Raw genomic sequence first — 25,046 nt, 5'->3', positions numbered from 1 at the left:
CCTCCAGCACTGTGGAATTACTAGCAGCTCCAAGGAGCCCTCAGCTCTCCATCCTTGGGACTTTGCTCCCTCTGCAGAAATGTCCCTCTCCTTCTCCTTCACCTGGTTAAATCCTTCTACAAGGAGCTCCTCGTAGGTGCTTGCGGTACCTGTGCTTACCCCCATCATGGCCCCATATCCCATTTGGGAGCCCTACAGGCCCTCTGAGAGCAGAGATTATGGTTCTTTCATATCATACCATCCTGTAATTGGCAAGCAACCAATGGATGTTTGAGAACTGAAGAAAATATGGGAGGTTGGGGGAGAAGAAGGAAAAGACCTCAGGATTCTCTTCCAGTTGTTCTTCAACAATAAAGAAAGCACAGGGAAATAATAAGTTACAAGACTGAGTCTTTGATAATGTTGTTACCTGTTTCATAACCCTAGAAAACATACAGGGAATACGAAACATCCATAAAACTATTTAGCATATAAGACTGCATCTGAGAATCCCATAAACACTCTCACTAGAGACTCTGCAAAGGCAGAACCTACTCAAGAAGCAGAGAAAACACCTATCATCGGCAACTGGCTCCAAGTGACCCTCTGCTTCAGTTCACAAGCCATTTCTACTTTGAGTCTCCTAGGATATGTGTTTTTCCTTGGCAGAGAAACAAATGCTGATTGAAACGTATCCTAGGATGAGGTCATTCATTGTTCATTGACATTTGAAAAATAGTAAAATACACCTTTATCCAATATTCTAGTACTGAATTGAAAACTATACACACACACACACACACACACACACAGTCACATGTACTTCACACACACATATTCATATCCAAACCTTCATACACACTATAAAATCTCGTTAAGGAGGGAAACTAATTATCCTTAGAATTTGTATAATGTATAAAAGGAAAACCAGAATGTACTCTTCATCTATAAACATACAGATATATTTCCTGCAGACATGAATAGACTTTGTTTGGAAACTCTGCTAGCACCTTTGCTTATATTTTGCTGGGACTCCTTTTGTTAGCAAAGCCCGGATATACAAAAAAAAAAAAAAAAAGTAGATTCAAATCAAGGTTACTTGAGGATGCAGCTGCCACATTGGAATTTTTCTTTCATCAAAATACCCCCAGAGAGTCCATATAAAGACAAACTTGATCTATTTTACGAACAGGCTATTTACTGAGGAAACAAACCTACAAATATAATTAACTGTACACTTAAACCTTAACCCTTAGCTCCTGAATCTTAACCAATATGTTTCATAAGACTACTTAATTCAGGAACTTATGCAGTATGGTCTGTTTATTCTATCTTTAAATTATAGAATTTATGTCTCTCCCCAAATTTCTTGTTTTCATTTTTCCTGAATTGCAATTAAACTGACAGCTGGATAAGAACCTTGCTTCTGTTGTGCACAGAGAATACTAAAGAAAAAATGGGGAGTAGGAGGAAAAGGAAAAGTCTTTAGAGTTTTCTTCCAATTGTTGCACAACTTAGTACATCCAGCCTGGGTGACAGAGCGAGACTCCATCTCAAAAAAAAAAAAAAAAAAAAGAATGTAAAATATAATAAAAGCAGTATCACAAACCACTGAGTAAGGAATGGATTATTCAACATGGGACTGGGAAAAATGGGTATTGAGGTTGAGAAGGAAATCAAATTAGGATCTCAACTAAACTATATATCCAAATAAATTCTAAATCCACTAAAACAGGGCACAGCAAACTTTTTGCAAAGGGCCAGCTAGTAAATATTTCAGGTCAGCTGATAATATTTATCAGGTGACTTTATCAGCTGACTTAAATAAGTCTCTGTCCTAATGACTCAAGTCTGGCACCATTAAAGCAGGCCTGGACAAAATAAAAAAAACAAGTGTGGCTATGTGGCAATAAAACTTTATTTACAAAAACAGATGGCAGGCCAGATTTGCCCGTAGACTTAGTCTGCTAACCCTGAGGGGAAAAGACAAACGGTAAATAAACAAACAAACAAATTTCAAAAGAAAATACTGGTGAATATCTGATCTCAGATAGGCAAGAATTTCTAAGCATAAAAGTAATGGAAGAAACCACAGAGGAAAAGATGGTTATGTATACCATTTACGTTCAAACTTCAGTTAGAAAAATAAGTACCATAAAGAAATTAAACAAAATTAAAAGGCAAATGACAAAACAGAGAAACACCTGATGAATATAACGAAGGACTTAGAGTTTGAAAGGTGTATCTTTCGTTTCTCAAACTGGCAAAAAATGATGCTAGCCATGATCATATATTTAAAAAGCACTAATAGTCACTGCTGCTAGGAGTGTCACTTGGATCAATCATCACACAACAAAACAATATGCCTTAATAGGCCTTTAAAAAATTCATTCTTGCCTTCGCAAGTTCACTTTTATAAATCTAGCCTACAAAAATAATTATAGATCCACACAGATTTTTGGGTAACGATGTCTTCTGTAATCTCAATTTATAGCAACCTAAATACTGAACAACAGAGAAGCATTTAAATAAATTCCAGTACATATATTACAATGGAATACTACACATATGTTAAATCATGTTTTAGCAGAACTTTATGGGCATAAGAAAATGCTCATAATAAAATATGGTAAGTTAAAAATGCATCAGAAACGTTTATGGACAATTATCCCATTTTTAATATTTGCATAAGCAAAGAAAAAATCAGAAAACATATACCACAAATCAAGCAGCTTTAGTTTCTGGGCTGTGAGTTATGGGTGATTTTTGTTTTCCTCTTATTCTTCTTTGTAGGCTCTAAATTTTCTACAGTACTTATGGATTCTAAATATGAAAGACAACAAATGTTACTTTTAAAAAGCAAAAAGCATGGTGGAGTGTGGTGGCTCACACCTGTAATCCCAGCACTTTAGGAGGCCAAGGTGGGCGAGTCACTTGAGTTCAGGAGTTCGAGACCAGCCTGACAACAAGGTGAAACCCCATCTCTACAAGAAATACAAAGTTAGCTAGGTGTGGTGGTGCTTGCCTGTAGTCCCAATTACTCAGGAGGCTTAGGTGGCAGGACGGTTTAAGCCCAGGAGGCGGAGGCTTTAGTGAGCCAAGATTCTGCCACTGTACACCAACCTGGGTGACAGGGCCAGACCCTGTCTCAAAAAAAGAAAAAAAATGTAGGCCAGGTACAGTGGCTCACGCCTGTAATCCCAGCACTTTGAGAAGCAGAGGCGGGTAGATCACGAGGTCAGGAGATCGAGACCATCCTGGCCAACATGGTGAAACCCTGTCTCTACTAAAAATACAAAAATTAGCTGGCTGTGGTGGCACGTGCCTATAATCCCAGCTACTCGGGAGGCTGAGGCACAAGAACTGCTTGAACCCAGGAAGGGGAGGTTGCAGTGAGCTGAGATCTCACCACTGCACTCAAGCCTGGTGACAGAAGGAGACTCTGTCTCAAAAGTAACATAATATAACATAACATAACATAACATAACATAACATAACATAACATAACATAACAACATAAAATTTAAAAATTAAAAAATAAAAAACGAAAAAGTCATTGCTTCTCACTAAGGCCACGGGAGAAATAGAAATTGACTTGAGCAAAGCAGTAGCAGCTTTATTCATCTGTTTCTACTCAGTATTTCTGCTGCTCTTTACTACTGAATATCCATGAAACAGCTATATCAACTCTCAAAGGGTGAAGACCTCTGAGAACAAACACATTCCAGCCCCCACAATGGAACATTTCAGAACTCTCCTGGGATGTTTAAGAATGCTCATGATCATGCTTCCAGAAGTAGAGGCAAAATTAGTGCTAATTTGAACCCTGATATGACTGTGTTACTTGCCTAAGTGTACAGCAATCTAAGACACTGTATTCTGTTCAGCAGGTAGCCCCATCATCAGCTTCATAAATAGCAATGATGAAAACAAACTGCTTGAAGTCAGAAGAGGTGAACATAAACTTTCTTATCTTGAATTTTTAAAAATCTCAAAATAATCTTTCTGGAGGGCAGTCTGGCTACACATACCAAAATCCTTTAACAAGTAAATATATTTTGACCTAGCTACTCCAGATCTGGAAATCTGCTAAGAAAACAACCGGACAAATGTTTAAAGTACATATGCATAGATATTTATCACATTTGTAATTGGAAAGGAAAATGGAACAGAGGGTATAGGTTAAATAAAATATGTTACATCCATAAAATGAAATGACACCATTAAGAATGAGACATAAATATCCATTCATTGACATGAACAGATGTTTATGATATATTGTGCTGTGTGTGTGTGTGTGTGTGTGTGTATATATATATATATATATTTTTTTTTTTTTTTTTTTGAGATGAAGTCTCGTTCTCGTCCCCCAGGCTAGAGTGCAATGGCGTGATCTTGACTCACTGCAACCTCTACCTCCTGGGGTTCAAGCAATTCTCCTGCCTCAGCCTCCTGAGTAGCTGGGATTATAGGCACCTGCCACCACACCCAGCTAATTTTTGTATTTTTAGTAGAGATAGGGTTTCACCATGTCGGCCAGGCTGGTCTCAATCTCCTGACCTCAGGTGATCCGCTCGCCTTGGCTTCCCAAAGTGCTGGGATTATAGGCATGAGCCACTGCGCCCGGCCCATGTGGAGTGTCTTTAAAGCAAGATACAAGAAAGACTATACAACATAACAATATTCTTCTTATACTCTACTTGTATCTAAGTCAGCTAAAGCTGCTATAACAAAATACTACAGACTGGGTGGCTAAGCAATCAGAAATGTATTTTCTCGCCATTCTAAGACTGGAAGTCTGAGATCAGGATGCCAGTATGGTCAGGGGCCTGGTGAAGGCTATCTTGGCTTCTTCCAGTGTCCTCACTTGAGTTGGGGGGGGTGCCAGGAGGATCACTTCCTCTTTAAGGTCACAGTACTAAAAGATTAGAGCCCCACCTTTATGACTTCACGTAACCTTAATTACATCCTAAAGACCCTATTGCCAAGCATAGTCCCATTAGGAGTTAGAGCTTCAACATATGAATTAGGGAGGTAGGGGACACAATTCAGTCTATTGCAACTTGTTACATATTTTTTTAAGAATAGTGGTATACGTGAATGAAATCTGGAAAGGTTGTGTCTCAAAATGTTTAAAACAGCAGTTGTCTCTGTGTTCCTGGACACTGGCATGCTTAGTTTCTACAATAAGTGTGTATTACTGGTTTATAGTTTAATAAATATTAAAGCAAAGGAACCCCAATGATAAATAAGACAGTATATTTTAGCAAAGCACTGGGGAAAGGTCTGGTCCTCTCTCGCGCTCACACACACTGGCTGCACTCACAAAAAGCAGCCACAATAGAGCAGGGCAATCTTTGTTACGACACAGGAAATGGATCGAGGAATCAGAGCAGACTGTTCCTTGAAAACATCAGCCCAGTTTACTGTTGTGATCAAAACAGACAACAAAATCCACCGGGCATCATTAGGAAAAATATTAGAAATAAAATGGAAAACACAGCCTACCCAAACCATGGTGCTGTGACCAGACTTGGAGCCAAGGAGTACTCTGGCACCAGAAGGCTGCCAAGCAGGCTCCGGGCCTTCATGACACCTCGAGCAGATAAAACCGATATAAATGTATAAGAAAAAGCCCTGAGAACACCTAAGATAATCAAGATCTGGCCTCTACTTTCCCCACCTGCCTCCAGCTGACACGTATTATTATTCCATTTTCACATACCTTGTCCCTGATTATTCACTCACCTCTCAGCCAGCCCCTGAGATCCCACCTGTCCCCACCCCCAAACACACAGACAAGCAGGATGGGGGCTCTCAGGAGCCAGAGGCCATATCATCTTCAACTCTGCTGTCTGCACAGTGCACACATTCAACAAATGACTGTTAAATAAGTACACGATCAATTAAAGGATTTGTTTCATAGCCGGTAGGTTTTTCTCATTAGAAAAGACTGTTTAGTCCTTCGGGACTGTTTGGGGAAATTAAAGTGGTCTGATAAAAGTTTATACAGTACTAAAGACTGAAGACATGTTGAAGACATTTAGGAAATCTTGTAATGGTAGAGACATGAAAGACTTCAAGGTTTTAAAGCCATAAGGCAAAAAAAAAAAAAAAAGAGAGAGAGAAATATTAATTAGCAATGGGAAAAATTACAGCTGCATTATCCCAACATGTCACAAAAGAAACTGAAGACAGGTTTGTTTTCTCCTCTTGTGACAAGCGCTTTGCCTGTATTACTGCTCTTTATTAAGCGGCTGACAGGGTCCTAGCTGCTGCTAAAGTTCTAGCCGAGCAAGTTCTTCCGCTTCAGTTATAATTGGCAAAAACAGAACATGTTGAGAATAATCCAACAGCTCTTCAATTCTTCCACAGCTACTTGACGTGGAATATGATATTAGTAGCTATGAGTAAAATAGGTCAATCCTAGCCAATAAGGCTAGGCCTATCACAAACTTGCCCAGACAAGGAAAAATGGAATTAACAATGTGTTTTGTTTCAGCTCAAGCTTCCTTCCCAACCTCCACTGGAGATTCTAGGCTGAGCCATCCCTTCCTGTCCTCAAACAGTACCTGCATGTCCCACGTGTCAGCGTCCCCATCATTTTTTGTACACTCAGTACAAATAAGCAATCGAGACTGTTTCCTAAATGAGTTGAACTAACACAGTCAATTAATCAGAAAAGGGGAAATGCTTTAGGAAAAATCTATACTCAGGAATAAAATCTTCCCAAATCAGTCTTGTCCCTCAACTGTGGTAGAATTACTAGTCAAAACGTAGGTGTCTATACTTGAAATTCAGCCTGTCCACAACTGCCAGATAAGGACATCTCCTAATGTAGCACCCACCATGCGGCTGATTCACTGTTTAAATATAAATTCCAGTAGGAGCCTGAACAGCCCCAGCCTTACAAAGCTAAATCCTGCAGGCAAGACATCTGTTTGTTACTTCAGAGCCGTCCTTAGTGATGGTAAAAAGGCTTTTTCTTCACTATATGCTTCTCTCTTACCCTTTTTACCTTTTTGAGTCAGGGTCTCACTCAGTCGCCCAGGCTGGAGTGCAATGGCACAATCTCAGCCCATTGCAACCTCCACCTCCCAGGTTCAAGCCACACTCCTGCCTCACCTCCTGAGTAGATGGGATTACAGGCACGTGCTACCACACCCGGCTAATTTTTGTATTTTCAGTAGAGACAAGGTTTCACCATGTTGGCCAGGCTGGTCTTGAACTCCTGACCTCAAGTGATCCACCCACTTCGGCCTCCCAAAGTGCTGGGACTACAGGCGTGTGCCACTGCGCCCGGCCTTACCTTTTAATTTATATTGTAACTTATTCCAAAAGGATTTAAAGTTATTTACATATATATGTAATAAAATTTTAAAGTATTTTAATAAGCAGATGAGAAAAAGGCTGATAAAATGGCAGGTAATACAAAAAATAAGCAAAGTTGAAGGCCAATATAAAAGTCATTTTGAAAAAGCCTAGGACCTGCTAGAATTTGGTCATATGTTTGGAAATCAGCTTTAACAGTTAACTGATGACTTGGCTGGGATCAGTTACATGAACCATACTGTACATAAAACAAAAACAAAGCAGTTACTCATGAAAAGCACAAACCATTCATATTATGAAGGGAAGAAATTTATTCCAGGGCTCCTCATAAAAGGAACACCAAAAAACAGAAAGGACAATGATTATAATAGCTAACAATTAGCACTTATGTACAAGACACTGACCTAGGAACTTTAGACATACTCACTCATTTAATAGCCCTGTGAGGCAAGTACCATTATTATCTACAAACAGCAGATAAGGAAACTGAGGAACAGAGTGGTTAAGTAAATTGCCCAAAGTCATACAACTATTAAGTTGTGAATTTAAGAGGATTCAAACCCCAAAGGCTGGCTCCAGTATCAGCATTCTGTTTTTGTTTGTTTGTTTGTTTGTTTGTTTGAGACAGGGTCTCCTTCTGTCAACAGGGCTTGAGTGCAGTGGTGTAATCACAGCTCACTGTAGCCTCAACCACCAGGACTCAAGTGATCCTCCAGCCTCAGCATCCCAAGTAGCTGGGGCTACAGGCATGCACCAACACACCCAGCTAATCTTTGTATTTTTTGTAGAGATGGGGTTTCACCATGTTGCTCAGGCTGATCTCCAACTCCCGGGCCCAGGCTATCCACCCACCTTAGCCTCCTGAAGTGCTGGCTGGGACTACAGGTGTGAGCCACAGCACCTAGTCCAGAGTCAGTACTCTTAGCCACCATACTACAGAGCCTCTTGCCATTCCAATAGCAAGTAAGCAATGCCTTCAATAACATCCTTATAGTTGATTCCACTTTCTTAAGTACGTTTCTTATCATGTGTTTCAGTATAGGCCAAGAAAAAAAACACAAAGCTTAGATCAGGAACAGAAACTCCACTGAAAACAAATGAGGCAGACCAGGCATGTGGTTCTCTGACAGATGGATAGATATTTGGGACATTCAGGGTCTTCAGAAGAATGCGTGGCCTCGAGCCCTTTAGGCCATCCTTCATGAACGTTACATTCCCTCCACAAAGGCTTGGTGCACACTGAGTAGCTGAAGTCGGGGTTATGCTTTCTGAGGGCAGGTGAAATACAGCTCTAACCTGATGACAGTTAAGGCAGAATCACAGGCTGGAGTCACCACCTGAGCTGGAGGTAGGACAGACATCCTACACAAGCTGAGAACCCTGACGCAAACCCATATATGAAGATAAAGTCAGCCTATCTTTGCATGGGGGTGACCCAGGGAAGTACCAATGGGCAGGGCTCCCTTAAGAAATGGGTCATCAATAGAGGTAGTCTGGACAATATCCAATTGTCAGTCATTACCACTGCAAGCCCAGGGAACATTCAGTCATGAACCACACAACTTCTTGGTGTGGTGCCATGACAGAAGGGTTAGAAGCACACATCTAGGAACTGAAATGGTCAACAGGCTCGGAGAGATCATTAACAGAGAGCCAGTTACTGTTTGGGGGAAACTAAAAATTTTAAAAAAACATACATTTTGGCTTTAGAATAAGTGATTTTAACTAATCTTCTCAGTAGTTTCTCCAAGTTCAAGTTCAGGACCGTAAAACCATTTCATCAGTATTCCCTCACTGACTGAGCATTTACTATAGAGCCAGGCACTGTTCTACCTGTTGGGAGCAGAGCACTGAATAAAGCACACAAAAATCCCAGCCATCACGGATCTGATTTTTTTTTTTAAAGCAATAGGACCTTGCTTTGTTTCCCAGGTTGGGGTGCAGTGGTGCATTCACAGCTCACTGTAAACTTGAACTTCTAGGCTCAAGTGACCCTCCACTTCAGCCTCCTGAGTAGCTGGGACAACATATGTCAACATATGTCTGGCTAATATTTTTGTTATTGTTGGTAGAAATGAGATCTTGCTATGTTGTCCAGGCTGGTCTTGAACTCATGGCCTTAAGCAATCCTCCTGCCTTGGCCTCCCAAAGCACTGGGATTACAGGCATGAGCCACCACACACCTGGCCATGAATCTTGTTCTTATTGTACTGTAAGTGTACTCTTAAGTAACACTTACTACTAATTACTATTACTACACTTATGCTGTTGTTCTGGACAAAGAGGACATCAGGTAAAGAAGAAACTATACAGGGTCTGGGGAAAGGTGTGCTGGGGCATTTTAGGATTAAGCAGAGAGTCCTAGGAGACTCACTGAGAAGGGGGTCTGAGCAAAGGCCAAGCAATGAATGGTGCAATCCCTGGTGGAGATATCCTGGGAAGTGGAAACAGAAAGGCAGCCTGGGTGCCCAGAGCGAGGTGAGGAATGAGCAGGAAAGAGGCACACAGGTGAACAGAAGGAGGAAGTACTAGGCAGTGCTGGAGATGAAGCTGGAGGCCGCTGTAAGGATTCTTCATTTGACCCTGAGCTGAAGGTCCAGAGCAGAGGAGTGACATGGCCTGACTCCTTTTCAGAGGGCCACTCTGCTGCATGCAGAAGAGGCCACAGAGGGCAAGGACACCAACAGAGAGACAAGTGTGGAGTGAGAGGGCGCATCTTTCCATCTCGCAGCACCTCTGCCACATGCACAGACGGCCTGCTGGTGCAGGCAAGGGTGGTGGGCAGAAAGCAGCGGACATGATGCATGACAGCAGCGTTCTAGAATCCCAGACCCAGAGCTCTGACAGAGCCCCTGGCAGGTTACTCTCCCCGCAGGCAATAAAAGAGAAAAGAAAAACAAGCAGAATCTCTTAAAGTCAGGTTAACCAAAGACAAGTCAGTCTGGCCTGAGGGACAGAAGCTTGCCGCATGGGAGGGGCATTGCCATTACTGGCCCAAGCAGGTCCCGGGCTGTCGGGTTATGGATACACTAATGGAAGAGAGCGCTAGAAGGAGCTAGTCCTTCTAATCTCCGATACCAGTTATTCACAAAAGCATATTCCAAAATACCTCAGAGCTTAAAATATTTAACAGTTAATACAGCACCACTTAAATTCCAGCTATACATAACACTGACTTGCAAAATGCATCTGATGCATTGAGTGATGCTCTCCTTTCTTCCTCCCACATATTGCAAGTGCTAACATAAGACCCTCCATAAAATGCATCCTCTCTCTGGGTTCCCACAGGTTGGGACCACCCGATCTGATCACAAGGGCATACGGCATGCCAATACCCCCTTCTCAGTCTCAGATGGTAGCCTCACCAGCCGGGAAGGTCTCAGCATTTCTGCATGCTTCGCTGTACCAAGCAGCTGCTGGCAAGACACACACAGAAACTCTGAGATATATTTGTCCCCACTCATTTTGACAAAAGCTGTGATAAGAACAGAAGGAAAAATGGCAAGGCATCCTGAGGGAGGAGGAGACCCATATGCGGCTCCTCACAAGCCTGGTGCTGGTGGGAAGGCCACAGAGGCACACCCATCTGTGACTTGACACCTCTTCATGCCTGATAAAGGGACAGAACACAGAAGTGTCATGTCAAACTGCACTTCCTCTCACTCTCAAGACCCTTCGCCCCAAAACATGTTAAGTAGCTGGATTTTTTAAAAAAATAAAACTATAAATATTTGTCTCATACCCATCATAGTTTTCTTTCATGCTCCCTTTAAATTTCTCCCCCCGCATCAGACTGACCATAAGCCATTAGTAAGAAAAACCTGGCCAACTAGAAGACTGGGATGTAAAGGGGCTACATAATTCATTATCGCTGGGAGAGGGTTCACATATATAATACCCTAAATATACACTTTACCACATATTATTTCTAGGACTATACTAAGAATGTGTAAGCTGATAACGCTACATTAGAAAATTATTCTTTAATAAAATATCTTACTTCTCTGTACGTATTTAGCTTTGATGAATACATGGCATTCTCACACAAACACTCACTTCATAATTTAAACTTAAGGCCACTAATTACCCATTTATACACACAGACTACATACATATAAGTACACTGAAATAAATATATTTGCTTTAGAAGTAAAGACTAGTTTATTCTAACACCATTAAACTACTTGTTAATTAAGCAAGATAGTATTTACCAGCCAGGAGGAGATCAATAGTTCTGAATCTTCTTTTGTCCAATTGTATGCTGTATATTCAAGGGCATTATTCTCTCCTTGCTGTTTGCACATATAAGCACAGTTTCTTTCAAAAACGGTGCGGATGCCTTTAAACAGAATCACACTAGTAGTGCAACCCATCCCCAAGGTGTGGATGTTCAGTTTTTTAGCAATCTCTACTCCATTTCCACATCCTCTTCCTTGGCTCTTCCGAAACAGGCTCCCACTGTACCATCTTCATGACAAGCAGTCACCGGTACCGGAACAGAAGGGAAGCTCTGAGCTGCCGTACTAGAAACCGCTCCTGCTCAACAGCCTGACAAAAAATCCAGGCTCGAGTGTAAAACAGGAGGGGTGGTGCAAACATAAGAGGACACACCTCGGATGCACCAAAACCTTTAAAGTATTGTTTTTCTAGCTGATTGCTTCACTCTTAATACCAAAGAACAAATAAGCAGGAGATTTACATGTGGCTACTGGAAAACTGCCGGCTCCTGTGATTTGCTTGGGATTGTTCTGAATCTCAGAACCTGCCCAAAATGAAAAAGACGGTGCCAGACAGCCACACTGCTGCAGATGCTGCTGGGAGGCACAAAGAATGTTCATCTGCTGCAAGAAATCCGTCTCCCAGAATGCTTAGCCTAGCATCTATATTAGCAAACATCTCTTTCCTTGACCTAAATATGCTATTTATTTAATCCTGCATCAGCGGGAAACAGAGAAGCAAAGGAAAAAAAAGTCCAAAAAACGAGTGAAATCGCTAAGATGACTGCTGCTATGGAAACACGTGCAAGCCCACTTCAAACAACCTTTTCACGTATGGGTAACAGCTTGCTGACAGCAAACCACAAGGGAACACAACATTGCAGTGTCGATCTTGACTTCAGCCCACCTCTACTCTTTGCTAGAGAGGGCTAGCAAGATTGCACTGCTTAAAAGGATTCTCCCATCCCTGGTACCCAAAGATGCAAATGAGAACATGAATAAAGGGCTACCCAGTCTGGCTAGACGCATGCCTTCTGAAGCAGCACTCCAGTATACAATGGGAAATACATGCTGAGGTCTCACAGCCACCATGATTATGTTTGGTGTGTAAGTAATCCAACTCCTTCTACTGTAGACTGAACTCAGTGACACTACACTACCTCAAGTGAATCTTTGGGAATGGCAAACAGGGAAGCTTGTCGGTGATATGATACCAAGTTGACTCTTGCCATTTTCCTTCCTCAACAAGGAAAGGCTAACTATATAAAAAAGACCATGCTGCACACACAGGAAAACCTTTCCCAGCCACAATATGTAACTAGGAAAAAAGTTATCAGTCTTTTAAAATCTGCTCTGATATTCTTATTTCACAAGGCAACAGATAGTTTCATTTTCTCTCTATATATTTGAAAGTTAGAGTGAATTATACTGACTGAGTACCTGGGGGCTGTGTAAACCCGTGCATGTAGTAAAATCACACCTGTAGGGAATACCATCCAGGCACATGATCCCACAATGTCTGTTTTCTATAAGTAGTTTAGTCATTGGGCACCACAGAAAAGCAAAAATCTAGGTTTATTCTCTCTCCTGTATTTTATGCAAAGTGTGTCGAATAGCTGTACAAGATCAAAGACGGGGAGATGTTGGTCACATGCAAAAACAGGATGACCTGTGTGGTCTAGAGCATTCCACTTCCAAAGGGTGATTCTGTTAAAACAGAGCTATAGGGTTCAAGATTACATCCAAGTTGTGACATTAGGAGAGTCTTCATGCGAAATCACAATGCTGACAGGTAAACAACTGGAAACTCACCTACCCAGAATCTGAATACTGGAGACTATAAAACACTAAACGCATAATTTAAATGTCAGTTTTGAGAATTCAGCAAATCTACAATTAACCTGACTCCTAAACAGCAAGAGAAATATCTTTAAAAGCAATAGTTCATTCAATAGAAATAAAGAGTACCTCGAAATTTAAAATTAATTTGTTATTGTTATTACAAATTTTAGACATCCTGCCTGCAGAAGCCAGGGAATATTATTTGAGATATAAAAGATTATGTTTGAACTTTACCAAGAATCATAAATGATAACCAAGCAAATTGGAAGCTGCTGGTATATGCTGTTTGATTTACTTTTAGAACCCTCAGTTCATGTTTAAAACAAGAGTCTAAATTAGGGGTGTCCAATCTTTTGGCTTCCCTGGACCACACTGGAAGAGGAAGAATTGTCTTGGGCCACACATAAAATATACTAACACTAATGATAGCTGATGAGCTTAAAAAAAAAAATCACAAAAAATCTCATAATGTTTTAAGAAAGTTTATGAATTTGTGTTGGATCATATTCCCAGCCACCCTGGGCCACATGCGGCCTGAGGGCTGTGGGCAGGACAAGCTTGGTTTAAATGGTCTCACCACAAAAAAGTACAGAAAAAAGGTAACTAAGTGAGGTGATAGGTGTGTTAGCTAACTAAGCTAACTCAATTGCAGTAATCATTTCACAATGTATATCAAATCATCATATTGTATACCTTAAATTTACATAATTTTGCCAATCATACCTCAATAAAACTAAAAAAGATAAATAAAAGTAAAAGCTAAATTTAAAAAAAAACAATAAGAGAGAATGAAACAATTCCCTAACTCATTCAAAAGAAAAAGCAATGTTTTCTGGCAATAAACTAATAAAATGTTGCCGTTTGAATGTGTCCCACAAAGTTCATGAGTTAGAAACTTAATCCCCAATGGACAGTGCCAGGAAGCGGGACCTTCCAGGAGTGATTAGGGCAGAACCTCACTGATTAATGGTGTTCTCAAGAGTGGGTTCCTGATAAAAGAATGACGCCAGCCCCCTTTCTCTCTCTCACTCTTTCATGTTCTCTTTTCCTTCCAACTTTCACCTTCCACCATAGGATGATGTGGTATGAAGACTATCCAGCTGCAGCCGCCATGCTCTTACATCTTCCAGACTCTAGAACAGTGGCACGAATAAATTTCTGCTCATTATAAATTACCCTGTTTGTGGTATTCTGTTATAGCAGCAGAAAATGGACTAAGACATATACACACGGAAGCAACTTGTGCCAAATTTTAAGTATTAATCATTTTCCAACCAACAAAATTACTGGGCTCTTGAAAAGCAACAGAAAATATTTAGAGTGAAGTACTCAAAAACAGGTCTCATGATAATAGAAGCAAGACAAAACGAGTAATTCAAAAGGTATATTTGGTTTCACTGACTTTTCTGTATCAGAATGAACTTGAGTTGTTCTAAATTGAAAATTACCATGAATTTCATCAGAGGACATGAATAGATGGATGGTATCTATTGGCAACCAGTGCAGCCACCTAAAAGAGTATATATTTCAATTCGGAGATCACATTTACTCTCCCATCTTTAAATGTCACTTCTAATTTATACAGCTCCTAAGACTAAATGCCTGCCTTTGAATCCCTTTTGAGATGCAGGCCCATGTCTTCCTTTCCTGCTAATACTGACACCTGACTTTCCTACCATCTCACCCTCAGGTGTTCCAAATGAATCATCCTTTAATGTGACAAACTCGTATGGCACATCCACACAATGGAGTATCATTCAATCACAGGCAGGAACAAAGTCCTGATGCATGCCATTACACAAACGGCCTGAACACCATTATGTGAAGTGAAAGAAGCCAGGCACCAAAGACCCCATATTGTATTACTGAAATGAAATGTCCAGAGCAGACAAATCCAGAGAGATAGAAAGCAGATTAGTGATTATGGAGGGCTAGGCAGACCAGGAAATATGGGGTCGTTGCTAGTGAGTATGAGGTTTCTTTTTAGGGTAATGAAAATGTTCAGAAATTAGACAGTGTTTCCAATATATATTCTCAAATGTATATATAATCTACACACACATATAGTCTGTGACTACTGAATTGAACACATTTATGGCATGTGAATGTAATTTTTAAAAAGTGACTACACTTGTGATACTTTGAAGCCTCATTCCCCCTTCATCCCTCTCTGTCCACATCTGGGCAGGCAAGAGAGGAAAGTCCAAGTGGCTCCCTCTTATGACAGCAGCAGTAAATTCAAACCCTTCAATGGGAACCCTCACTCCACACCATCCCCCATAACCATCACAAAAAAAATGCCAAGCCAGTCTCCTTTCCCTGCTCTCTCAAGCCATTTTAGGACCTCTTGGGAGCTGTCCTGTTCTCCCCAGAAAGCCTCATTATATGAATAATAAACCTTTTCACACCCTCTCGGGGTGGGTGTGATGTCAGCTGACTCAATATCTAAAGCAACTGTGGCCAAGTGGAGGAGATCCATCCCGTTTCTGTGGAGTGGCCCCAACAGTGAATTCTATCTCAAAGCTGCTATTAAGAATGTGGGTGGGGAGGCCAGGCGCAGTGGCTCACACCTGTAATCCCAGCACTTTGGGAAGCCGAGGCAGGCGGATCACCTGAGGTCAGGAGTTCGAGACCAGCCTGAGCAACATGATGAAACTCCAACCCTACTAAATACAAAAAAAACTGGCCAGGCAATGTGGTGTGCACCTGTAGACCCAGCTACTAGGGAGGCTGAGGCAGGAGAATCGCTTGAACCTGGGAGATGGAGGTTGCAGTGAGCTGAGAGGGCGCCACTGCACTTCAGCCTGGGTGACAGAGTGAGACTCAGTCTCAAAAAATTAAAAAAAAAGTTAAGAATGGGGGTGGGGCCGGGTGCGGTGGCTCATTCCTGTAATCCCAGCACTTTGGGAGGCTGAGGCGGGCAGATCACGAGGTCAGGAGATCAAGACCATCCTGGCTAACACGGTGAAACCCCATCTCTACTAAAAATACAAAAAAATTAGCCATGCGTGGGGGTGGGCACCTGTAGTCCCAGCTACTCGGGAGGCTGAGGCAGGAGAATCACTTGAACCCGGGAGGCGGAGCTTCCAGTGAGCCGAGATCACGCCACTGCACTCCAGCCTGGGCAACACAGGGAGACTCTGTCTCAAAAAAAAATAAAAAGAATGGGGGTGGGGAGAATGGCAGCTACTCTGCCCATCCTATAGGTTGTCAAATTCAAATAAGGTAACAGGAGTGAACTCAACCAAGAAATTGCTAGAAATATGTAAGTACCTATTAGGTTACTGTGTAACCTAAAACAGCACCTTGCTTGATAAATTCAACAATTTCTGAACGTTGTTTTGGTCCCACTTCTCAGGAATATACTAACCCCATTAACATGGGAGGTGGCTGGGGCTACCCTTAGGGTGTGCATTTTAGACCTGGGAAAGGGGCTCCAGGCTATACAACCCCCCAGAAAGCCTGCGCAGAAAATAAGTTCAGGTTAAGGCCTGCCAGCCCACTTGGTGGTCACAGCAAACCTCAGTCATGCAGCCAGAGACCATAGCAAACAGGTCCCAAGCTTTGAGCTCCTGCAAAGCTTAAGCATCTGGAGCTGCTGTTCCCACCTACGGCTCTCTCTTTGCCAACTTTCCGTTTTAAATGTATTCTAACAGACAAATTAGTTTGATTGGTAGATGTATTTACTACACTCCTAGAAACATGAATAAAGAGGAATCTAGAGTGACACCTTAAAAATCCAGAACTATAAACTGGAATTAATATTGTATTTCAAACAGATATAAGTCTTCTACTTATATATCAGACCTCAGGTCTATCTTAGGAGGCCTGGAAGGGAGACGAATTCTCTCCATTCTGCAGTGGCTGAAAGGAAGATCTCACATAATGATAATACCTCATACATGATCCAGCACACTTCACCAAACCTAAGTAAAGGGAGGACGGATAGAATTCAGTCTAACACATCATTCATTCTACTTAAATGCCATTGTGAAAGCCAGTCCATTTGAAAAGTTTATTTCCATATCTGACAGTCCATATTTCATACATCAAGGCAGTGAATTCTGCTAAGCAAAGAAACCTTATGTGAGTTGGTCTCTCAATGCCTCATTCCTTTTATAACCAATCAATATAATCAAATGTAATTAGAGTATCTGGCACAGAGCCTAGTATATACCACATGCTCAATAAATGCTGGTCTCTCTTCTTTTTTTGTCCCAAATTAAATGGTTTTCTTCCCTGATAATGAGACTAAAAGTAGGGTAATTCTTCTAAAAATACAAGCATCTCATACAAAATTCAAATATGTGAGAATTTCAGATCTAGCAAATTCAAACAACAAATTTTATTTTTGTTGAAAAAATGATTTAAAGAGGGAAGGCTGGGCATGGTGGCTCACACCTGTAGTCTCAGCACTTTGGGAGGCCAAGGTGGGTGGATCACGAGGTCAGGAGATCGAGACCATCCTGGCTAACACGGTGAAACCCTCTCTGTACTAAAAATACAAAAAATTAGCCAGGCGTGGTGGCGGGCACCTGTAGTCCCCGCTACTCGGGAGGCTGAGACAGGAGAATGGCGTGAACCTGGAAGGCACAGCTTGCAGTGAGCCGAGATCATGCCACTGTACTCCTGGGTGACAGAGCGAGACTCCGTCTCAAAAAAAAAAAAAAAAAAAAGGAGGGAAATGGGGATGTTGAAACATGAAAAAAGAGTTGAGATAAGGAGTGGAGCTTTCAGCAATGACCATCAGAGAAAGGTTTTTCTCCAAACACCGCATGTTCTCATACATAAGTAGGAGTTGAACACCGGGGCCTGTCGAGGGGTGGCGGGAAAGGGGAGGGAGAGCATTAGGACAAACACCTAATGCGTGTGGGGCTTAAAATCTAGATGACAGGTTGACAGGTGCAGCAAACCACCATGGCACACGTATACCTCTGTAACAAACCTGCACATTCTGCACATGTATCCCAGAACTTAAAATTAAAAAAAAAAAAGACTTTAAATAATGAAAATTAAGAAAGTATTATTAAATAAGGACCTTTTAAATAAAAGTGTGAACTCTTACCATTGCGCATTTCAGGAACATAATCCTCAAATTTTAGACTTACTGCATATTTACATTTATCCATCATCTATTACGCCCATCTCAATACACAGGAGAGTTAGAACACTTTGAGATGTCTAATACCAGTTACCTTGAAGTGAACAAAGGTGACGGGCAGGGCCAGAGGGCACAGTGTGGACAGTTGTTGGACCCCTGTGACAGTTCAGGGCTGTACTCCTTCTGCCTGGACCACTGTGAAGTACATTATTTTTGCTAAAAATATATCCCTAAAGTTATGATCACATAAAACATTGGAGTCAGGTCTGTTGCTAATAGTGTTATTTAAATGTTCTCAAAAGTAGAGAATGCAAAATAACACAGGTTTCTCCATGTTGGTGCTGGAATGTCAGGGTGGCAAACAGTCCCTGTGGGCAGCTCTGAACAAATGGCAAGCTCGATGAGTGGCCAAGTGAAAGGAAGTGGAAACAACCAGGGCTAGCTCCAGGGAGCAAGGGTCCGGAGGGTGACCGGAGGGGTCTTTCAGAGACCACAGTCACTCAAAAGAAATGAGAGAATCTTCCTTTTTCTGGTAGGAGACCAAGTTAAATAGCTTTCAAAACAACACAGGTCAGCCAGAAATGCTGGCACCTATAATTCCAGCACTTTTGGAGTCTGAGGCAGGAGGATCGCTTGAGCCCAGGAGTTCAGGACCAGCCTGAACAACATAGCGAGACCCCCAGTCTATACAAAAAAATTAAAAAATTAGCTGGATGTGATGTCACAAGCCTGTAGGCCTGGCTACTTAGGAGGTTGAGGCGAGAAAAGTCACTTGAGCCCAGGAATTGAAGGCCGCATTGAGCTATGACTGTGGCACCGCACTCCAGCCTGAGAGATAGAGAGAGACCCTGTATCTAAAAATCAATCCATCAATCAGGTCTTCAAAGGGAAGAAACGTTTAAGAAAAACAGCTTATTTGCTGGTAGGAATGTAAAATAGTGCAGCTGTTATGGAAAGCAGTATGGCAATTCCTCAAAAAATAAAACATAATTACTATATGATCCAACAATTTCACCTTTGGGAATAGACACAAAAGAAATGAAAGCAAGACTTGAAGACAGATGTGCACACCCACGTTCAGAGCAGCATTATCCACGACAGCCAAGGGGCGAAAGCAACTGAAGTGTCCATCAGTGGATGAACAGATAAGCAAAATGTGGTTTCTACACACACAATGGAATATTATTCAGCCTTAAAATGCAAGAAATTTTACATATAGCATGGATGAAACCTGTGGACTCTATACAAAAGGACAAATATTGCACAATTCCACTTGAAGTATTTAGAATAGACAAATTCATAGAAACAGAAAGTAGCATGGTAGATGCCAGGGGCTGGGAGAAGGGAAATGAGGGGTTAGTGCTTAATGGGGTCAGAGTTACAGTTTGGGAAGATGAAAAAGTTCTGAAATCAATGGTGATGATGGCTGCACAGCAATGTGAATGTACCAAGTATCACTGATATGTACACTTAAAAATAGTTAAGATGATACATTTTATGTTACAGATATCTTACAATACTTTTTAAAAATAGAAAACCAACTTGCTGGGCATTGTTTTCCTATCACTTCTAGAAACAGGTGAGGTGTAAGACCAGAAAAACGAGGAGGGTGACTGGTCTTTTCTCCGTCTCTCTCCCTGGGCCTGCCAGCCCCTCACAAAGGGAAGATAAGCTACAGGACCTATCCCTGTTGTTAAGCAATGAATGACTGCATTGCACTTCCTAGAAAAACCCTTCCAACTGTAGAGCGTCATAGAAAAAAGATGGCTGAGATTTAAATTTCTGATTCGTAGACAACTTCCACTACTTTCACTGAGAGCCATGAAATGAATGAACAAATACAATGTACACAGGTCCAACTGACTCCTCAGCTCAGGAAACTGCCAGAAGTGGCAACTTAAATTACTGTTACAGGAGGTCATGGAGCAAAACCATGGTTTCTGAGGGAGCTCAGTTCTTTAAAGAAAAACCAATAAATCCATAAATGCTGATGCTATATTAAATATAAAAAGCTGCCAAAGAGCATGCCTATTGGTAAAGTCGTTGAGTATCTGCAAGGGCTGACGGCACCAAGGATCATATAGCGCAGGAAGCACTCACAGCCCCACCGTAAATTAGGCACTGGATGAAGAACAAGGAAGCAGGACAAACTCAATGGCATAATGACGTCAGAACTCGGGGACCTCTTCTTGGCCTTCATCAGCCATTCCCAAGGAAATTCTATTTTACGCAGACACCTGAAAAGATCACTTAACGGCAGGGTATACTAACTTTAAACAGTAAAAGAAATATAAAGTATAACTCGCATACAAATGCACCCTTGAAACTGTTCATGCTCTTCATGTATGGAGTTACAGCTGTTGAAAAGTTGTTCCGACACGTGAAGAGACTAAAATTCAGATTCTACATACACCAATCACTTGTATCTTACATTTTAGCAGCCGACTGTTTTAAGTCTTTTCTGTCATTGTGGCAGTATAGAAATGCTGTCTCAACATGAAGAAATATTCCTTGAGGGAAAAAAGGAAAACATAAAACATATGTAAGATTTGAATTTGACTTTTTAAAAACTATTGCATTTTGGTGAGATTTTCAATTAATCAAAAGTAATAATGATACTAATGGGGTTACCTCTAAAATATAGGAGGGAAAGTACAATTTTTCAAAATAGTCCTATTTTTTTAAAAGCAGTATAAAAAGACACAAAATAAAATAAAAAAGTTCCATTTAACCTGGCTTATAGTCAGGTTAAATGGAACTAGACATTCCATATTTCCCTGTTTATAGAAGCTCATAAAACTTTACATTCTTAGCTGACTCCTTACAAGGTTTTAATTTCTTTTCACAAAGACACAAAATTCTGAACCTTCTCAAGACTCTCTTTTATATACAGCCAGTTGGGTTATGACTTAACTGTAACTATGTTTTAAAAGAGTGTTACTTCAATCCAATATTCCCTGATCTTTACGTAAATTTAGGTCAAAGAAGTGGGGAAATTTAGGAGAAACTATCCCCCACATAAGAACTGGACAGATCACAGTTATCACTATCCTTCCTTGTCAATTAAAAACAAATAGGTGCTTGCTTCGGCATCACACATACTATTATAAAATTGGAATGATACAGAGAAGACTGGCATGGTCCCTGCACAAGGATGACACACAAATTCATGAAGCATTCCATATTAAAAAGAAAGCAAAAACAAAAACAAAACAAAACAGATAGGACAAAAAAAAAAAGATGGCCAATAAGCAAGTGAAGAATCACTGAGGAAATGCAAATCAAAACTACAATGAGCTTTCACTTCACACTCACTAGATGGCTAAAATCAAAAAGACAAGTATTGGTGTAGCAATTGGATTGGTATACCAATTCGACTGGTTTTGCTAATCAAAATAACAGGTATCGGTGAGGATGTGTTGAAACTAGAACCCTCGCACACTGCTGGTGGGAATGCAAAACAGGGCAGCTGCTATGGAAAATAGTCCGGCTGTTCCTCAAATGGTTAAACCCAGGTTACCGTATGATCCAGCAATTCCACTCCTAGATGCCCAAGGTTGAAAATATATGTTCCCACAAAAACTTACACATGAATGCTCTTAGCAGCACTGTTCATAATAAACAAAAATTGGAAACAATACAAATGTCCATCAACTGATAAATGGATAAACAACTGTAGAATACAAAGAAATACTACATACCAATTTTTTAAAAATGAAGTACGATCCATGCCACAGCATGGGTGACTCTTAAAAACATGCTAAGTGAAAGAAGCCAGGCATGAGGATCACATAGAGCATGAATCCACTGCTGTGAAATGTTCAGAAAAGGCAAATCTCTAGAGGCAGAAAGCAGACTAACAGTTCCCTAGGGCTAGGGGGTTGGATAGGGCAGAGTTCCAGGGTGATGGCTAAGGGGTCCAGTGTTCTTTGGGGAAATAATAAAGATGTTCTAAAATTGACTATGGTGATGGATGCACAACTCTGAATATACTGAACACCACTGAACATTTTAAATGGATGAATCATATGATGTATGAATCATATCCTGATAAAGGTGCGTCTTTAAAAACAAGACAGCACATATCAGAAGGTAAATCAATCCAAAGTTGAATTTCTCTTTAAAGTACCCTAATTTCAATACAGTTATCTTTCCAAAACATATCACTACCCCTAACATAGCAAATGCCCAAAAGCACTCCCAGCACTGCATATGCAGAAGAGAGGACAGCTAAGAATGGTAAGATGATTTCTTCATCAAGGGCCCGTTAAAGCTATTCTGCTTTAAAATTAAAGAGCACTTAAGGGAAACCTTTTATCTGGTCAATAACTTTGGTTCATTCATTATGTTAGGCAAGGTCTGGACCCAAGGGCCAAGCCATCTATCCCAATTCATTCAAAGAAATTTATTTTGCAGATGTTTTCCCACAAAATTTTCGTCTCTGCTTTAACCACAAAGTTCTCAAGATCCAAGAAAAAAATACCAATTGGAGAAAAAAATCAGAGGAGGGATGGAAAAAGGTTAACAGGGGATATGAAGTGTTATTCATATTTAAAAATCGGCTCTATTTAGGCCAGTGTAGTCATCTCAACAATACAGGAGATTTAAATTTTAAATGTAAAACCTAGATAAACATTACAGAAAGAGCACGGGGCAGAGTACCTCTTGGTTTAACAGTGTGTTACACAGGAATGAATTCCTGCTATATTCCAAATACTAAGCACAGAACTGAGTCACATGGTCTCATTTAATCTTGTTGTTGTTGCTGTTGTTGTTGTTGTCATTGTTGAGATGGAGTCTCACTCTGTCGCCAAGGCTGGAGTGCCGTGGCGCAATCTCGGCTCACTGCAAGCTAATGCCTCCCGGGTTCAAGTGATTCTCCTGCCTCAGCCTCCCGAGTAGCTGGGACTATCGGTGCCTGCCACCATGTCCAGCTAGTTTTTGTATTTTTTAGTAGAGACAGGATTTCACCATATTGTCCAGGCTGGTGTCGAACTCCTAACTTCGTGATCCACCCACCTTGGCCTCCCAAAGTGTTGGGATTACAGGCGTGAGCCACCACACCCGGCCTCATTTAATCTTTTAAACAACCCTAAAAGTTGAGTTGTACATGTGTTCGCACTCATAATGTCCATCTTTGGACCTTGTTTCAAGGAAACAAGATTTCAACAGAAGCCCATCCTCATGCTCAGGCCCACTGAAGGGCTGCAGCCAATGTGAATACCACCTGGAGTGCTATTAAGAAACCAACGCATTAGACCACCAGAGGCTGGGGATAAGGGAACTGCAAGGTCAAATGTCTCTTTAGACCTCTAGCTTTCAAAGTACTGTCACCATGAATCATATTGAGAAATTCATTGTAAGTCATGATACAGTAAATGTGTGTAAGAAATATTTCCAAAAATACAACTGCAATTACAACCTGTGTCATACAATATTATTTGCTATTCCAGCCTCTCTGAAGAGAGGGAGGGAGGAAAGTGGTATAGCTCACGGAACTGTTTTCAGGACCACTCGTGGCTCATGGCCTGCAATGTGAAAAACTACTGAATGTGCCAGTTCTGAACATCTCTCAGCACTTGTAATTCACCAGTCTCACTACATATCCCATCATCTATAAGCAGGTGATCCAGCGGAAGAATGGCACAGCCTACTGAAGACAACAGTTGTAAGGCAACATTCTGAAAGATGGAGTTCTGTCTCACACAACACAGTACATGCTTTGACTCACCTGTCTCACCAAAGTAAGAAGACATTGGTCCAGGAATCAATAGAAGAAGTAGGAGTGGCCCCTCTCACTATTACCCTAATACCCCACTCTAAAAATTTTTGGCTTTCATCCCTGCTAATACAGAGGTCCTGATTTTAAGGGAGCTATTAAAGGGAGGCAGCAATGTTTCCAGTGAACTGGCAGAAGAGACTGCCACTGAGTCATTCGGGGCTCCTCAAGCCACTTAGCCAAGAGGCTAATGGGGAGGATACACTACCAGTGGGGGTGAGAGGACCCTGGGTTGCTGCCTCCCAGAGAGTCAGGAAGGATCATGGCTTCCTTAATCAGGGCAGCTCTTAGTACTTCTATCTCCAACAGTAAAAGTTAATGGAAAACCACAGCAATCCAAAAAAAGGCAGGACCACTGAGAATTCAGACCTTCAGGTACAGAAACCTAATCAGTTGAGGTCCTGGCTGAGTGCAAAGGAAACACGGAACAGGTAATAGGAGAAGAAAGATACAAATCTCAACTACTGCCAAGTGGCAGATAAGCATATTTCCTTCTTGCTTTTGGAGAGAGACAGAGAGACAGACACAGAGAGAGAGAGAGAGAGAGAGAGAGAGAGGAGAGAGAGAGAGAGAGGGGAGAGAGAGAGAGAACTAGAACCAATTTCTTCTCCTTCTTCTTGCATTATTTTATACAAACACTGTTGAAACTTACCTCTACAATTTAACTCTGGATAACACAACATTCAAGCAGAACTTTAACTAAATTTAAGGAGGAATTCACAAAGCTCAGCAATAGGTAATGTGACTACCTCCCAGAGATGGATACACTAATGAGACTTTGTGACACCGCATTTTA

The 25,046-nt window shown here is 41.2% G+C and overlaps 1 protein-coding gene and 1 non-coding gene across 23 annotated transcripts in view; one reads left to right on the top strand and one right to left on the bottom strand.

Moving 5' to 3' along the window:
• Window positions 1–25,046, bottom strand: part of LOC105477721 (dedicator of cytokinesis 9) — a 298,629-nt gene that overhangs the window by 212,769 nt on the left and 60,814 nt on the right. For 4 of the 22 annotated variants that reach the window (XM_071081089.1, XM_071081092.1, XM_011734409.3 and 1 more), the window contains exon 1: window positions 11,523–12,218. The exons of 7 other annotated variants lie outside the window; for them this stretch is intronic. In XM_071081089.1, the coding sequence (XP_070937190.1) occupies window positions 11,523–11,684 (162 nt within the window). In that variant the 5' untranslated portion in view covers window positions 11,685–12,218. Of the gene's footprint in view, window positions 1–11,522; window positions 12,237–25,046 lie in introns of those variants that run through there. 11 more of the 22 variants (XM_071081084.1, XM_071081087.1, XM_071081086.1 and 8 more) reach the window with 8 other exon arrangements.
• Window positions 21,557–21,660, top strand: LOC112426043 (U6 spliceosomal RNA). Its single transcript, XR_011615188.1, has one exon. It is a non-coding gene; the product is annotated as a U6 spliceosomal RNA (small nuclear RNA).

Source organism: Macaca nemestrina, chromosome 16 (assembly GCF_043159975.1).
Source record: "Macaca nemestrina isolate mMacNem1 chromosome 16, mMacNem.hap1, whole genome shotgun sequence".
NCBI classification, from domain to species: Eukaryota; Metazoa; Chordata; class Mammalia; order Primates; family Cercopithecidae; genus Macaca; species Macaca nemestrina.
The sequence above is the reverse complement of the archived record's forward strand: the minus strand, read 5'-3'. Positions and strand labels throughout refer to the sequence as shown.